Source organism: Gopherus flavomarginatus, chromosome 3, assembly GCF_025201925.1.
Source record: "Gopherus flavomarginatus isolate rGopFla2 chromosome 3, rGopFla2.mat.asm, whole genome shotgun sequence".
NCBI lineage: Eukaryota > Metazoa > Chordata > Testudines > Testudinidae > Gopherus > Gopherus flavomarginatus.
This window is the reverse complement of record NC_066619.1, coordinates 150,765,107-150,783,173: the sequence shown is the minus strand read 5'-3', so window position 1 is coordinate 150,783,173 and position 18,067 is coordinate 150,765,107. Positions and strand designations below refer to the sequence as shown.

At 46.6% G+C, this 18,067-nt stretch overlaps 1 protein-coding gene across 4 annotated transcripts in view; it reads left to right on the top strand.

Annotated features, from left to right (window-relative positions):
• Positions 1-8,951: 8,951 nt before the first annotated feature.
• GSR (glutathione-disulfide reductase) overlaps positions 8,952-18,067 on the top strand; it is a 38,277-nt gene continuing 29,161 nt past the window's right edge. For 3 of the 4 annotated variants that reach the window (XM_050945033.1, XM_050945034.1, XM_050945032.1), the window contains exons 1-4: positions 8,952-9,138; positions 12,890-12,916; positions 14,206-14,294; positions 14,843-14,912. In XM_050945033.1, coding sequence (XP_050800990.1) covers positions 8,980-9,138; positions 12,890-12,916; positions 14,206-14,294; positions 14,843-14,912 — 345 coding nt within the window. In that variant the 5' untranslated portion in view covers positions 8,952-8,979. The remainder of the gene's footprint in view (positions 9,139-12,889; positions 12,917-14,205; positions 14,295-14,842; positions 14,913-18,067) is intronic. The other variant, XM_050945035.1, reaches the window with a different exon arrangement.

Here is an 18,067-nt window from a genome sequence, read left to right as displayed (position 1 = left end):
GTTCCAAAGACTGCTCTCACTGACATTCATCCTGCTAGAAGCATTCTTTCTGCCTCTGAGGTCTGTCCTTTTAGTTCTGTTGAGCTAAAAGCAGCACACTTGACAGGAAAGTCTTGAATAACGCCACCTTTCATGTATTGGCTCTATCTCACTGACTATACCTTCATTTTGTGTAGTAGGAGACATCTAAGACATTTTCTGGGCTTTTAGGGGAAAAGTTTCCTAGATCTGGCAAATGAGAACAGCTCAAATGAGATTTGTGTGAAGAAGCAGTCCTAAAATGAGAGAGTTCAGCAAAAGGTTGGGCTGTGATCTAACCTTCCTAGAGTAGTGTCACTACTGGGTGCTCCTCTTGCACCTTTGATTGGAGATTTCACAAAAGCAGTGTGTGGCCCGCATGCATATTACCCAGTCTTGTGCTCCACACTGTTGTGCTAGAGCGCTGCGTGGATGAACTACCCTCGGTTCCTTGTCTACCATCTTGGCCTGAGATGGAGCTTAGCAGTGATTTGGTGTTAAGTTTTACCTCAACTGTGTCCCTACAGCTCTTACCCTTCGTCTACACTGGGGGGCAGGGAATCAATCTAAGTTACACAACTTCAGCTAGCTGAAGTTGATTTAGATCTGCTCACTGTGGTCTCTTCACTGCGGTGAGTCGACAGCTGATTCTGCCCAGTCAACTCCGCCTGCATCTCTTGCTTCAGAGTCGATGGGAGAGCGCTCGGCAGTTGATTTATCGCAGCTAGAGTAGACGCAATCAATTGACACGCACACACCCCCGCTGGATCAATCGCTGCCCGTCGATCCTGTGAGTAATATAAACAAGCCCTTAGAGTACTTAGTTATAGTTATTAGTGTAGTTTAGTAGTAGTTCTAGTAACAGTAGCTTTAAGAAAAAACTTAGCCATTGGATTGTTTTCTCTCTTAGTTGGAGCTCTACACTACTGGGAGGAAATGCCTTGGTCTCCTGGTTTCAAACATTACCTATTGTGGTGAGAGGCAATCCTGGTGAGTGACTGACACTCCCAATGTATCCGTTGCCTTGGGGAATCTTGTATATCCCAAAAATGCAACTTATGTCTGGTATTTAAAATCTAGAGCCAGAAAAAACAGGAAGATCAAACTTCAGCTAAATAAGATGGAGAGCTCATTGCATCTGGCCTCTGACAGAGGTTAGGGGACTCCCCAACCCCCACCATTCAGGGGGCATGTGGTGGGACCCTGACCAGTCACCATGGGGCGGAGAGAGAACCATGCTCCCAGTCCCACTCCACCCCAAGCCTCATTCTTCCCTCAACCCTCTTCAGTCTTGCTTTACCTCCAGGCCCAGGCCATCCCCACGTGGGATGGGGAGGGGAGAGAGTTTCATACTTCCAACCTTGCTCTGCCCAAACCTGTTCAGCCCACAGTCCTGCTCTGCCTCCAGGCCCAGGTTCACCTCCATGCCAGATCTGCCTCTAGTTCCACTCCCCCTCAACTCTGCTCCAGCTCCACTCTGCCCCCAGCTCAGCTGTGTCTTCATTCCCTCTCTGCCCCCAGACCAGCTCCACCTCTACCCCCAACTCCTCCCCCATCTGCAGCTCTGCCTTCAGACCAAGCTCTGCTGCTGAGGAAGCTTTGGCTGTGCAGTAATGGGGAAGAGAGGGGAGAGAGAGGAACAGATTCCATCAATGGAAGTTTCTGCACCATTGTTATAGAGGCAGTTTTGCAGAGGTCTCTGAGGAAATAGATCTCACTCATGAAAGATATCCACAGCCACCATCTTGCTGATGGGAGGCATCCATGGATGCCTCCACCCATGCCATATGTATCACCTCTTTGGCCATTAGACAACCTTCATCACCCCCCCCCCCCCCCCAGGAAACCAGTATCTTAGGAAGAAACCTTTGAAGAACAGGAAGCTAGGGCTGATGAAGAGGTCTTTCTTACCAGCTACCATCTTTTCTGCATTTCAGGATGAAGCTAGTATGTTACCTCCACCATCCCTGGAGGACAATTTCAAGTAATTCTAGAACCTTAACAAGAGAATTGCAGATTCTTTGCAGATCCTTCCTGAAGAGGTCTAAGAGTCACATCATAACCTGCTTGATATCCTTCCTACAGTTTCATCTGCCTCCATTGCCCTGCCTTTTAAAGAGGCCCTTCTGGACCCTCCAAAGTTTATCTTGCACACCCCGATCACAACTCTGCCTATCTGCAAAAGAGCAGTTAAGAAATATTATGACCCCTCTAAGGACTCAGTTTTTATTTTCTCATCCCTCTCCTAACTCACTGGTGGTCCAGGTGGTTAACAAATGTGAAAAGCAGAACCAACCTAAATCTGTGCCCTATGATAGATCATGAGCTCCTTGACTTGTTTGGTGGAAAATCATATTTGTCATCTATTTTACAGTTCAGAATTGCCAACTGCCAGACATTGATGGTGAAATACACCCAGACAAATTATACTAAGCTTAACTCCTTTATTGAGCATTTACCAACAGAACACAGAGAACAATTCCAGGCAATTACTGCCAAAGACCAGCTTCTTGCCAGAACATCTCCACAGGCCTCACTTGGCACTGCTGATACTGGCACTTGTTTGATTTCTACAGCGGTAGTTAGGAGGAGGGTCTCCTGGCTCCAACTCTCAGAATTTCCAAAGGAGGTCCAGAATACAGTCAAAGACCTGCCTTTTGATGACACTGTCAAACCTTAGTCCCAGATTTGGAACTTAGCATCCAAAATATGGGGGTTAGCATGAAAACCTCCAAGCTTAGTTACCAGCTTGGACCTGGTATTGCTGCCACCACCCAAAAAATTAGAGTATTTTGGGGCACTCTGGTCCCCCTGAAAAACCTTCCCTGGGGACCCCAAGACCCAAATCCCTTGAGTCTCACAACAAAGGGAAATAATCCTTTTTCCCTTCCCCCCTCCAGGTGCTCCTGGAGAGATACACAGACACAAGCTCTGTGAATCTAAACAGAGGGACTCCCCCCTCCCCGTTCCCAGTCCTGGAGAACAGAATTACCGAGAGTTAATCTCTCTTTCCCCCCTCACCCAGAGGGTATGCAAAGTCAGGCGAATAAATCTAACACACACAGATCTTCCTCTGACTTCTGCCTCCCACCAGTTCCCTGGTGAGCTGCAGACCCAACCCCCTGGAATTTCCCACTAAAGAAAAACTCCAACAGGTCTTAAAAAGCAAGCTTTATATAAAAAGAGAGAAAAATACATAAAAATGGTCTCTCTGTATTAAGGTGACAAATACAGGGTCAATTTCTTAAAAGAATATTGAATAAACAGCCTTATTCAAAAAGAATACAAATCAAAGCACTCCAGCAACTATAGACATGTAAATACCAAAGAAAAGAAACCATATAACTCACTATTTGATCTCTTTGTCCTTACAACTTGGAAACAGAAGATCAGAAAACAGAAATCACTTCTCAAAGCTGAGAGAAAAGCAGGCAGACAGACAGAGACTCAGACACAAACTTTCCTCCACCCAGAGTTGAAAAAATCCGATTTCCTGATTGGTCCTCTGGTCAGGTGCCTCAGGTGAAAGAGACATTAACCCTTAGCTATCTGTTTATGACAGACACTAAATCGTTTACTGACAGAATGGACAAATCTCTGCACATATTGAAGGCCTCCAGGGCCACTTGGTGTTCTCTGGGGATTTATACTACACTTTCTCCTGTGGGTAGGGGTAAGTCCCAGACAGTGCAGAAATCCCACCATGCCCAATTTTTGAGCTCCCAGAGATCATATGATCAATGCAAGAGACCGGTTCCAGAGGAGAAAACTATCCACTTGCAAGACCAAAGATTTGAAACCTTCCACCATGAAGCACCAATTTTGATGCGGTGGTAGAGATCCTGAGCTATCCTCTCCATTCATATCTACTGCAATGATTCATCCACCTTCCTCCCTTTGGCAACTACGTTTACCACTTCTGGTGGGCTTGGGCGTCTATCACTACAGACAATTCAGTTTTGGAGATCAAGTCCCCAGGGTATTACATTCACTTTTCTTCTCTTTGGCCTGCCAGTCCCCCTTGTCCGTCCCTTTTCAGGACCCCTCTTACAAGCACCCTCTAAGATGAGTCATACTCTTGGGTGCTAGAGAACCTATTCTCATTCAGCACGAAAGGAAGGGTTTTTATTCCAGGTACTTCTTGGTTCCAAAAGAGAACAGCAGTTGGAGTCTCATCCTAGACTAAGGTTACTCAACACCTTTGCGAAGGCACAAAAATTCAAAGTGCTGATGCCTGCAGCAATAATTCCATCACCGGACCAAGGGGCTTGATTCTCAGTACTTAACCTTCAAAATGCATATTACCAATCCCATCCAATCCACCCATATCACAAAAGGTTCCTGTGTTTTACTGTTGGTTAGGCCCACTTTCAGTACAGGGTACTCTAGTTCAGCCTCTCATCTGCTCCAAGGGTCTTTTCAAAGGTTGTCAAGCAGCAGCAACACCCCTCCACAGAACAGGAAGTCTGATGTTCCCTTACCTAGACAACTGGCTTTCTGAAAAATTGCTCCCATGATGAAACGTTACTGGTCACTTGCAAGACCATAGACCTCAACCTCGAACTTGGCCTATGACTGAACATTCAAAAATCCACCCTGCCTCCTATATAAAGATAGAATTCATAGTAACTTATCTCTGTTCAATAGCAGCAAGAGGCTACTTTCTTGTGGACAGATTGGTAGCCTTACCTAACAACATAAACACAATCCAGATCACCCTATGTTCCCTTGTCAAAAATTGTCTTCAGCTGTTGGGACATGTAGTAGCTGGCACTTTTGCTTATAGACCATGCAAGACTGAGAATGCATTGCCATCAAGGGTGGCTCAGGACTGCTTGTGCACTGAGCAGACACAAACTAACCAAATTACTTTCCATACCCTCCTTCAGGAAGGAATCTCTCAATTGGTGGAAATATCCACACAGCTGCCCAAGATTCCTTTTCACATGCTGTTCCCTGACAGTTGTTATAATGATGGATGCTTTCCTGTTAGTTTGGGGAGCACATCTGGACATGCACATGGCCCAATGCACGTAGACACCTCAAGATGTCACTCTATTCAACATCCTAGAACTCAGGGCAGTCATATATGCTTGTCATCAGTTTCTACCACTGATTAGGGGCAAACACATAAGTCATGACGGAGAACATGTCATGAATGTTCTATATCAACTGACAATGGCCAAGAGCACCCCACTTTTGCCAAAGTTGGCAGAGTTTGGAATTGGTGCATATGCACTCAGTCATCGCGCAGCTTATCTTCTGGGTGCTCAGAACTTGACCATGAGTACACTCAATAGGCCATTCTCTCACAACCACAAATGAAAAATAGATTCCATTCACAGTATATTTTGATAATAGGGTACCCTTTGGATAGACCTGTTTTCCACAGCCAGAAACGAGAAATGTACTCAGTTCTGATGCTGTGTTTGGCTCTGCTGTACTTTCTTCAAGGCTGTAAGGGGTCTCACTCTTCCTTCAACGTTGGCCACACAGCCTCACCAGCTCCAGCTCTCCTGCTTCACACACATAGTTATGCTTATAAGAAGCACACAGGATCTTTTTCAGGGGAAAAGGCAATACGCTGCATTTAATGGAAATACAACAGTTAGCATATGCATTCACTCTCTCTCACACACAGAGCAGATAGTCTTACAGTTATCAGTGTGTCGTCACTCGAGTCAAGCTAATGTCCAGTTAGACTGAGCACGTGTGATGAGCTGGGCTCTGTCGGTCATGATCCGATGCGCTGAGGCTTTGCAGGATTGAACCCAGAGTTTTATGGAAAAACACTCCAGCTTTATACTTGTAAATTTCCACTTTAGTCTATGGATTTTTGCAATGTCATTTTGTAATCATTAGTCCTTAAGTGATGTTAATCTTGGGGTTTTCTACTGTTATCTCTTATTTGTTGTCTTGCCTGTGGTGGCGTTTGCCTCTCCTCTAAGGTTGTCAGTGCTGCTAACTCGTTTAGCATCAGATGCAATGGATGTTTTCTGATTGTTTCCTGCTGTCTTTCACACAGCAAGCCTCTGAGTGCGACCCCCTCATAAATTACAACCACTTTTTTATATATTTAATACCATTATACATGCTGGATGCAAAGTAAGGTTTGGGGTGGAGGCTGACAGCTTGTGACCCCCCATGTAATAACCTTGTGACCCCCTGAGGGGTCCTGATGCCCCAGTTTTAGAACCCCTGCCTTATAGCAGATACTGAAAGGAAAACTTAACCTAAAACAAAAGGTGACCATAATCAGCCATAAGGACTGTTCTGGTCTGTTCCTGCCTTAACATCAATTCAGATGCAGGCAGCCTCTCTGATGCGTTTTTTCCAATGGCCCTTTAGGCTAGGGGTGGCCAACCTGTGACTCTTCAGAAGTTAATATGCGGCTCCTTGTACAGGCACCGACTCGGGGGCTGGAGTTACAGGCACCAACTTGCCGATGTGATGGGGGGTGCTCACTGCTCAACCCCTGGCTCTGCCCCACTCCATCCCTTCCCGCCCCTCCCCTGAGCTTGCAGTGCCCTCATTCCTCCCCCCCAGAGCCTCCTGCATGCCACGAAACAGCTGATTGGAGGTGCAGGGAGGGAGGGGGAGGCGCTGACTGGTGGGGGTGCTGGTGGGTGGGAGGCACTGGGAGCAGGGGGGGCAGGGAGCTGATGGGGAGGGCTGCTGACATATTACAGTAATACTGTGGCTCTTTGGTAAATTCTGGCTCCTTCTCAGGCTCAAGTTGGCCACCCTGCCTTTGGCCATTCCTTTCTGCTATTCAAAAAGGGTGGCTGGCAGGATATGGTCAAATCATACATCAATACATTTAAGACATGCTACGTTATTATATCCATTCTAAATTATCCAAAATACAAACAAAAATCCTACTACTACAATATGAGCTCTGCTTGCTGAGTCCGATCTTCTAGTTAGAGACTTTTACACTCTTCAGGGACTACTGCACCTCTGTGTGTATTTGCAGTGACACCAGGCAGTGTTTTAAAAAGAATAGGGTTTATTAGTCAACTGGTACACAACATCAGAAGTCCCTAGGTTAGCACAAAGAAAAAAAGGGTTAAGACATAGTCCATCTAGTCAAGCCAGAGCAGTCTACCACCCAAGTGATAGTGAACTCCATTTTTAATCTCTCTCTCTCTCACCCCCTTTGTCAGTCCCAGGTGAGGGAGCCAACTTGGCCCAGAAGCCCAGGCCTCGTCTATGCTTAAACTTTAGGTTGACCCAGCTATGTTGCTCAGGGGCATGAAAAATCCACACCCAAAATGATGTAGTTAAGTTGATGTAACCCTTGCTTTAGAATTATTTCTTCAGCCTAGCTACTGCCTCTCAGGGAGGTGGATTGTTTGTACTGATGGGAGAAACCCTCCCATTGGTATATATAGTGTCTACACTGAAGTGCTACAGCCGTGCCACTGTTGTGTTTCAAGTGTAGACAAGCCCTCATTCTTTATCTTCTGCCTGTCACATCTCAGCCCTTTTGTGCTCAAGCTGCTCTCTGCTCAGCTTCCCTACTGAGAGGTTAAGGGAACACCTTCCCCTTGGTCACCGGTTACTCACTGGGGCTTCCTATTGTATCATTCATATGGGATTACTTTCAACAGGTTCCAGCTACTTCCATAACATCCCATTCATTGCACCCCAGACAGGAAGGTGACACCCACACCTCATATCCTGAGCTACCCTCAGTGCAGACAGGGAAACTGAGGTACACATGCTTCATTAAAATATCTAGAAAATCCCACTTTGTCACATCCCCCTGCTGAGATCAGCGAAGAATCCCCTTCCCTGCCCTCTGTGGAGATCAATGACAAATGGCCCTGTCACAAAGTGAGAATTTGTAATATTTTTACGATGCCTGTGTGTACCTCAGGTTTCCCCCTATACTTTACATTACTACCCAGTGGAGGAAACACAATTGTTTGCTCTCAGGGCAGAGTAAGTGACATAGGTATGTGAATGTCTTCTAGCTGTCTGAGGGGACTGAATGGGTCATTGAAAAAGACTAGCAGAGGCTGACCCCCATGAATGGAAAATGTGAGAAGGCAAGGGACAACCTCCATCACCAGAACATTGACAGTGACATCTACCAACCAATGACCCAGAGGGAGGAGGAATTCCCTGTCTCTCAGCTGGGAAGCTGAGCCGAGACCCCCTAGCTCAAGGTGTGGCGCATGTGGGTTTCTGTAAGAAGCTGGCACTGCTTAAAAAAGTCAGAGAGCCAGAGCCTGAAAGTGGAGTTCAATACAGCCAGGCTTGACTACCGTGCACTGTGCTTTAACCTTGAGTTTTCTGCGCAAACCTAAGGCCTGCCCCTGCTGTGTTCCAGCTGAGTAATAAATCTTACTCCCTGCTGAAAGTGCTGCCTGGGTGTCACTGCACATCCGTGCCAGGCTGTACGAGTCCCTGGCGTGGGGACAGGTCTCTGCCAGGCGCTGAGCTCACCTGGCGTCACCCAGCTGGGCTCGGTGTGAAGCAGGAGTGCGGCACTGAGGCTACGTGACTTACCCTTAAAAGGGAGGGGTTGCTCTGAGACACTGTTTAAAAGCAGGGCCTGAGCCTGTGGGGTTGTAACACTCCCGCCCTCCAGTGCACTCAATGGAAAACCTGCCTCCCCTCTGCCCAGATGTTCTGATTTTATAGGCACAGTCCTGATATTTGGGGCTTTTTTAATATGGGCTCCTATAACCCCCCACCCCCATCCTGATTTTTCACACTTGCTGTCTGGCCAGCCTAGCCCAGCCTGCTGGGGACAGTCTCCCCTACTCGGCCCTGAGCGCCCCTCCCTCCCCTTCTGCAGAGCCCCGCCCCCCCGAGCACGCCCCGCCCCTTCCCTCCCTGAGCAGCGTGCTCTCCCAAGCCCCGCCCCCTGCGAGCCCCGCCCCCAGGCCCCGCTCCCGCCCTGTCACCGTGACTCAGCAGCCCCCGCCCCGCTGCCCCGCCGCGCGCTCCATGCCCGCACTCCGCTCCCTGCCGCCTCGAGCCATGGCCGCCGCCTTCGACTACCTGGTGCTGGGAGGCGGCTCGGGCGGGCTGGCGAGCGCGCGGCGCGCGGCCGAGCTCGGGGCCCGCGTGGCTGTCGTGGAGCATCAGCGCCTGGGGGGCACCTGCGTGAGTGTGGGGGGCGGGGCTGCGTGTGGGGGGGCTGCGGCGTGTGTGGATGGATGTGGCTGGGGGTGAGGGAGCTGGGTGTGTGGATGGATGGAGGGGTGGGGGTCTGTGTGGATGGAGGGGTGGGGGTCTGTGTGGATGGATGGGGCTGGGGCTGGGGGTGGGGGGAGGTGAGGGAGCTGGGTGTGTGGATGGATGGGATCTGGTGAGGGAGTAGGAGTGTGTGTGGATGGATAGGGGTAGAGGGAGGGCTGGGTGAGGGGGTAGGGGTGGATGTGGGTGGGGTGGGGTGAGGGCCTGGTGAGGGGGTAGGGCTGTGTGTGGATGGATGTGGCTGGGGGTGGGGGGAGGTGAGGGAGCTGGGTGTGTGGATGGATGGAGGGGTGGGGGTCTGTGTGGATGGAGGGGTGGGGGTCTGTGTGGATGGATGGGGCTGGGGCTGGGTAAGGGAGCTGGATGTGTGGATGGATAGGGGTTGGGGTCTCTGTGGTGGGGTGAGGGGTGTGTGGCTGGGGGTGGGGGGAGGTGAGGGAGCTGGGTGTGTGGATGGATGGGATCTGGTGAGGGGTAGGAGTGTGTGTGGATGGATAGGGGTAGAGGGAGGGCTGGGTGAGGGGGTAGGGGTGGATGTGGGTGGGGTGGGGTGAGGGCCTGGTGAGGGGGTAGGGCTGTGTGTGGATGGATGTGGCTGGGGGTGGGGTGAGGGGTGTGTGTGGATGGATGGGGTGGGGGTGGCGGGAAGGCTGAGGGAGGGGGGAAGTGTGTGTGTGGATGGATAGGGGTGGAGGAAGGGCCGAGTGAGGGGGTAGGGGTGTGTGTGGATGGATTTGGCTAGGGGTGGGGTGAGGGGTGTGTGTGGATGGATGTGACTAGGGGTGGGGTGAGGTGGTAGGGGTGTGTGTGTGTGTGGATGGATGGGGGTGGCGGGAAGGCTGGGGGAGGAAGGAGGTGTGTGTGTGGATGGATGGGGTGGAGGAAGGGCCGAGTGAGGGGTTAGGGGTGTGTGTGGATGGATATGACTGGGGATGATGTGTGTGTATAGATGGATGAACATGGCTAGGGGCGTGGATGGAGGATGTGGGGTATGTGGATGAATGTGGCTTGGGGAGGTGGGGTTGAGGACATGCTGCAAAGAGGGGCTCCAATGAGTAATCCTGGGGCAGATCTCTGGGCCAGCTCGGGTTTTCTTTCCAGAACTCATCCAGCCTTGTAGAAGGTTGGTGAGCTCCGAGAACAGTTGTGGTTTGTGTGCAGTGACTGGCAGGAGGATGCCTCCCTTGCTCTGTGGGCATCAGTTTAGAGGTGCCAGTACCTGCTAGTCTCTCAAATCTTTGTTTAAATCCTTTTATTTAACTGCAGTGACTGTCACAAATAGAGAAAATGCCAGCACTTTGACAGAGCGGTATTGTCAGCTGTTGCACAATTCAGACTGGTCACACATCTTTCTTCACAAGGACAACTGGCTTTGTGGATGTTCTGTATTACTGAATTTTCACAATAGTCATTGTTCCTTACACACCTATAAGGGGATGGGGCCCCTCCATGTCAAACTTTTTCCAAATCAGCTGCGTATTCAGCTGACCATTACTTTCTATTTCTTTTAGGAAGAAGGGCGTGTTTAGAAAACATATTAGGAATTTATATAGAGTCTTATTAATTTTAAAGTGTGTGAAACAAACTGACAAAAGTCAGGAAAGGCCAGGAGTTCCCTGCCCCCATTTTTTGTGTGTGTGGTGCTGATGATGTTTATAATAATATTTATTGTTGTGGGACCAAGACTGTAGAGGTCTCAGGTAGGATCAGTGTCCTGCTGTGCTAGGTTCTCCACACATAGAAGACATTAACTGCACCAAATATCTTACAACCAATTGTAAAATTATTTTTGTGTATTCAGAACACAACAGAAGCCTTTCCAGCACCTTAGTTTGCTCAGATTTACAGAATTCCGAATGAGCAATGTATTCTGCCCTGCTGCCCCAGTTAATTAGCAATGTAGGATTTTTAAGAAAAAAATGGACTCTGATTTTTCTTTCTCTGAGGTACCCATCTTAATGTATCTTGTAAAGTCAGCATACATTTAAGAGAGATTTGCTGATCTTTCTAAGAACAGAGTCAAGTCCTGACTGTAGAGCTTTTTACACAGAAGGTGATGGTGCTACAGTGTTGTTGTGAAAGCTAGTGTAATTTCATTGAAACATTACCAAATTCAGGTTTCACCAGAAGTTTTTATTAAAACAATGCTAGTTAGTATCAGTTTCTGACCTACAGGGTCAGATTGTTCATTGACATAATTGGTGTAGTCAGTATAAACAAGCTGAGGATCAGGTTCACAGTAGATAAAATAGAGGATTTGTGTTTTTCAGATAAAATGGTATACAAAATAATCTTTCTTATGCTGGCAAAAGCAAAGAATAGAGATTAAGAGAATATAGCAGAGTACAGAGCTCTGTTTTGGTGCAACTGTAGGCATTTTAATACACTTCTATTTTCAGATTCTCCTGAAAAAGTGTTTTAAGTATTTTGAAGTATCTTTCCTTCAGACAGAGACAGGGTGGTGGATCTGTGCAATGTATGTGTACTTGCTTTCCTATTGACAGGAAAAAGGCTGCAAAGTTTTGATAAAGCTCTTTTGGAAGAAAACTTTTAATGAAAAGTATGAATACATTTGTATTATAGGGCCAATAACTGGAAGGAAAAATCCTCATTTAATCTCCTGTGAGCTCCTAGTATTTCCTATACCTCTGCCACTCCTAAAAATAAGGTCAGGGAGAATTTTATGTCACTTGACAGCTAGTTAAAACAGGAAATAGAACTACTTTGAGGAGTGAACAAACTAGTGTTGCATAAATCTGAAAGTAAAGAAGGGAGTGGCTTCATGGTGATTGGTTTAAACAGGTCTGTTTGGTAAGTATCTTGGTTTGAGGCAACTCTGCCCCTTTTCTGGCCTCTGAGTGCTCCCCCTCAGTAGTTTGGCATCTTGCCTTTGTCTCAAGGTGGGATCTTGCCATTTTAGGCTGTCAGACTGGGACCTGGGTATATTGCTCTGTGTACAACTGCTTATCACCCCAAAGATGTTTTTGTGAGTTCACTGACGTGTTCAATATGAATTTGTTTCAAGGGCAGAAGGTTGTGAACCCATAGGAGCTGACCCAGTCATTTGAAAGATATCATACAATATTAGCATAGCTACATTTTTAACAGTTGCCGAAACTGAGTCACAAAAGGGGTTCATTGAGAAAGCTAATGACAACTGAGATTAGAACTCAAAGCTGGCTTCCAGTCTTGTGCTCTGATCACTTGGCCACTCCCTCAAAAGTTACACAGTAATAGGGAGAGGGGAAGTATTAGCTGAGGACACTGAGCTATATTTGTATTCCTTTTTAAGAAGTGCTATGCAATCTTTACTATCCATGCTGAGCAGACAGGAAATCCTGTCAAGAATCCACTGAAAGACAACAGCTTTAAAATGGGCACAATACATGTTTTTTAACTTACCTTAGAAGGGTGAAGGGCTGAGCTCGTCCTGTGAGATTGGAACCTCTGAATTTGGTAATAGGAACTAAAGTGTCAAACATGGATGTGTCTTTGCCCAACTCAAAATTACTTTGATATTTCTGCATTGTAGGGGGTGGGAGAAAGGTGCAGAATTGGCATCAATTTTGGGAAGCTTTACTTAGTGGACTTACCATTTTCTAAGTATTGATTTTATTATCATATTGACAAATGTAGACTTAATATTCTTCTCTCTTAGGTGAATGTTGGATGTGTACCAAAAAAGGTAGATAATTTTTTTCTTCTTTCATATTGTCTTTGTGTTGAAATGCATGTGTCTGCATCTGATTTTTCACAAAACAGATGTTGTTAAGAGAGTAGATAAACTTAATAGGGTGCAGCTACAGTTAGGGCACTTGCAAAAATACTCCATTCCACAATCCTTACTTTGCTTTTTTGCCTAAGGCTGAATAGGCTGGTTAGACTGTTACTAAGTAAAATGAATATCCAAAGGACAAATTGTGCTCTTAGGCCCATGGGTGCAGACCTATTGGCATTAGTGAGGTTAAACCAGGGTATCTGTGAGCAGAACTTGTTGTTTTAATATTTTCCTTAGACTCACAAAAGCTGTTTTCCTATGGTACTATTTCAAGTCTGATGAGAAATGAAGACATACACATCAAAAAAGGCCACTTTTCCTAATGCTACTGTGTACATAAACTTAGTGCTACAGATATGAGTAAGGCTCTACTTGGATCGCGAGATGATTGTAAAAAAATTGCAGCTGAGTTGCAGACAATCCATGGAAAATCGTGGAAAAGTAATGACATTATTTGTGATAATTTGGCAAAGAGTTGGCAGCGGGGGATCCTGCTGTCAGCCACCCAGGGCTTAGAGTGGGGGTCTCCCACGGCCAAATTGCAGTGGAAGCCTAATATTGTGGGATCCACAATATCACAAATTAAGTAGGGCCTTAGATATGAGGTTTCTTCTCCCCAATCCCCTCCAAATCTTTGTGTATTAGATTGTGTAGCTCTATGTGAGCACACAAAGGGTGGAGTATAGTGCCAGGAGCCTCCTTCGCCCATGCCCCTGCACAGGGGCCAGACACCATTGACTTCTTGCAGTCAAAGTGAACACGGGGCTGTTCAAGCAGTGGTGCAAGTCTCCTCAAAGGAAAGCAGCAGGCCTAGGAACTCTCCCACCTCTGTACCAGCAAGCAGAGGTAGGCCTGAATAGGGCAAGTGCATGGTGCATTAGTGGCCCTGCTCGTGCAGAGCAGGCTGTGCCAGCCTCCAGGAGCTTTCTGCTGCATGGTGTTGGGGTCTTTAAGGCCTGACGTCGCCCTTATGTGTAAAACAATGCCTATTTAAAATAGTAATGTATGGAACTGAGATGTTCCACCTAATCCATCTTGAATTACTAGAGACAATTGATACCCACGAAAGCTTATGCTCCAATATGTCTGTTAGTCTATAAGGTGCCACAGGACTCTTTGTGGCTTTTTGTAGACACAAATGATGCTTTTTTCATTAATGCTGTGCTGAATTACTGTTCTCTTTACCTCTGTGACAGGTGATGTGGAACACAGCTGTCCACTTTGAATTCATCCATGATCATGCCGATTATGGCTTTGAAACCCCCAATGTTAAGTTTAATTGGCGGTATGTCTAAGTTTACATTTATCCTTTTAAAGCACAATTCATTTTCTGTAAACGTTGTCTTTTCTTTACGTATAAGCAGTTCTCTCACTGCGACCGTGTATAAGCAGTTCTTTTCTGCGACCATGTCCACTTAATGCCGTTGGGGCACTGAGGGAGGAACAAGGCTTATTCAGTTGCTTGCAGTTTGGTTCCATGTTCCTCATAGCCAATGTGGAATTCCTGGGCCCATGGGCCAGCTTTGCCAGTGCCATACAGGATGGGGAGTCAGCTGCCAGCAAGCTCTGGGCCTTGCTCAAGAAAACCTCTTGTCATTAATGACATAACCAGCTATATAGTGGTTTGTTTCATGTGCTCCATGCCCCTGAACCTCCCTTCCCTGTCACCTTCCACATCCCTGCCATGTTTTCATGACTTTATCTGATGACCTTTATGTATTTGCATATCTAATGAGGTTGGATTTTAAAGCTAGTCCCCATTGTTTTTGCTGTGTATTCTTATTAGCAGTGAGAAAAAACTTATATAGTGACAGTGACTACATTTTATTGCAGAGTGATTAAAGAAAAGCGTGATGCTTATGTGAGCCGCCTGAACGGGATCTATCAAAATAACTTAAACAAGGTTTGTAAATTTTGGTCCATGTACAAGTAACAAATCTTAAAATTACAGAGCCTCTTCTATACCCCTGTAAGCTGTCATATTTTCCCAGAATCTATGAAGGTTTTCCTAGAGAGTTTAGCTTGGATTTTGATCTTTGATCAGTGCAATAGTTATAAAAACCTGTCTCCTGTGTCAAAGTACATTTCTGTGGTTTTAAAAATGATTCCCACTTCATTAACCAGTGAAAGCCATTTTTTCCTCCTATTCCCCTAAGTCTATATAAGGTGATGGTGCACACTACTGCAAGTAGATGCAGCCATGTATTCTGCTTAGGTGTTTATGCATGCCAAGTGCAGTAAACCCAGAGAATTTTGCCCAGCAGTATCTGTAGAGGGGTGTGCTCACACCTCATGATGATAGCCCCTTCCCTGGCTATATGAGGCAGTGCTACTCTGGCCCAAGCAGCAAAAGATTTCTCTGGTTTATCATGGCTAGCCATCATTTTCTGTACATGTCCCTTCCTTTTAGTCTGTTTTCCACACCCCACGTCTTTACCAAATGTGTGGTTGTGGTGATGGCCTACCTCCAGATGACTGACTACTAAGAGGCAGGTCCAGAGAAGAAGTCCTTTCTCATGTGTGCATCACACTACATTTACTCAATTGTCCGGGTCTCATACTGAATGTCAGAAAGTCAACACTGGTCTCTACTTGGAAAATTGAATTAATTGGTACCTTAATAGAGTCTTTGAGTTCAAGAGTAGTTTTGTAGACTGACCTTTTCCAGACACTTTATCACCTTTGTCTCAGGCTGCAGTCTCAACCTTCCATGACAATTCTCATGTGTCTGAGGCATTTGGGCCACATGTCCACATACACACAGGTGGTTCAGTACACAAATTACCCTCTTCAGTGCCTTCGCCTTCTTCAAATGTGGCCCAGAAGAGTTTACCATCTGGCCCTTCATCCCTTAGACAGGTTGGTCTGCCTCCCTCCATGGACCCTGGACTACTTGCACTGGTGGATGGATCAGGGGAATATATGTCAGGGCATTCCCTTTGCCTGGCCCTTACCAATCAGGACTATTGTCACCAATGCCTCCCTGGTAGGTAGGGGAAAGCGTCTGGGGTCGCTGAAGGTTCAGGGTCTGTGGTCAGTTGGAGCAGGAAGCTTCATTGCATAACAATGTCCTGGAGCTTTGGGCCCTCTACATTGCTGGTCATGTTTTCCTAGACTGCATCAAAGGTTCAATGGTTCACATACTTACTGACAATAGCATTGTGATGTACTATGTGAACAGACAAGGGTGAACACTCTCCAGGGTGCTCTGCGAAGAGGTGGTCAGGCTGTGGCTGTTCTGCATTGAAGAGAATATCACTCTGATAGCCAGTCAGTTCCCCAGGGTCTAGAATCATCTCACGGACCATCTTGGGAGGAATTTTTCCCTGAGTCACAAGTGGTCAGTGAAGTCCATGTTCTGAAAGTCATCTTTGCTGCTTGGGGCTTGCCGATGATCAACCTGTTCGCTACAAGAGACAACAAGAAGTGTTGTCTATTCTGCACTCGAAGGGGCCTCAGTCCAGGCTCCCTGAGTGATGCTGTCCGCATCAGCTGGCAGTCAACTCTCCTATATGCTTTTTCTCTGACCCTGGTCATTCCACAGATCATCCTCAAGCTGAAAGCAGATCAGCCCAATGTCATCCTCATTGCACTGTCATGTCCGAGGCAGTGTTGGTTTTCTGACTTTCTTGCACTATTGATTTGGCCTCCCATATGCTTTCCTCTCCAGTCTGACCTACTCTCACAGAATAACATTGCTTAGCTGCTTGCTGGTTGAATGAAGAGGAAGAGTGATGTTTGTCATCTGTTCGACAAGCCCTACTCAGTGTAGAAAACCATCTACCAAAATGGCCTGTTTGAAAAAGTGAAAAGGTTTTTCTATGTGGTCATTGGCCTGTTTAGTTCAGCCAATGCTGGCTAGTATCCAAGACATCTTGGAGTATTTGGTGCATCTTCAGCTGTTGGGCCTGCCAGTTAGGTTATTGAGGGAGTATCTAGTGGTGACCTCAGCCTTTCATCCACCCATTCGTGGAAGATTGGTGTTTTCCAGTGCTGTGATGGCTAGATTCTTAAAAGGAATCCTTCGTCTCCATCTGGCAGGAACTGGTTCCCTTATAGGACCTTAGCACAGTCTTAGCGGCTCTGATGGAAACTTCATTCAGTCCTCTGGCATCTTGCCCCTTTCCTCTCTATGAGAAAAAAACTGTATTCTTCATGACAATGACATCTGTAAGGAGAGTGTATGAGCTGCAGTCTTCGATGGCAGAGCCTCCTTACGTGTAATTCTCCAAAGAAAAAGTGACATTGCCACCTCATCCAAAATTTGCATCTAAAGTGTTGTCTCGGTTTCGTTTAAATAGGCAGTATGTTTTCCTGTGTTTTTGTTCCTAAGCTGCACTCATCTTCACAGGGGCAACATCGCCATGTGTTAGACATCAGATGATGTTTAACCTTTTCTCTAAACCTTTTTGTGCTTTGCTGCATCTGTTTGCGTTCTATGCAGACTGTGAGGAGACAGGCAGTCTCCTCGCAGGTGGTCTATTAAGTGGATAACTTTCTGCATCAAGATGGCATATGAAACAGTTTTGGGTAGGCCCCCTCTTTGTGTGCAAGCTCATTCTGTGAGAGCAAGAGCTACATCAATAGCATTCTTAAGTGACCTCTTAATATTAGATATTTGCAGGGCTGCCACATAGTCATCTATCTATCTTCCTATCTACCGACTCATTTTGCCATTACTGCAGCATCCAGAGAAGATGCAGACGTTGGGAATATGATCCTGCAGTCCTTGTTTAAATGGACTCTGAGCCCCACCTTCTGTGAGTGCTGCTTCTGTCACCTAAGTAGAATACATAGCTGCATCTACTTGAAGAAGATACGGTTACTATCTGTAACTGACTTTTTTTTTTATATATATATATATATATGTGATGTAGATGTGGATTCCACAACCCACGCTCCATCCCCTTTGCATCAGAGTCTAGTTTCTGGGAGTTGGTGCAAAGGAATTCATGGGGGGTTAGTGTAGCACTGCCTCATCTAGCCAGGGGAGGGGTTTTGGCCACAAGGCATGAGCACTGTCCCTCTACTGATATTGCTAGTCAAAATCATCTGGCT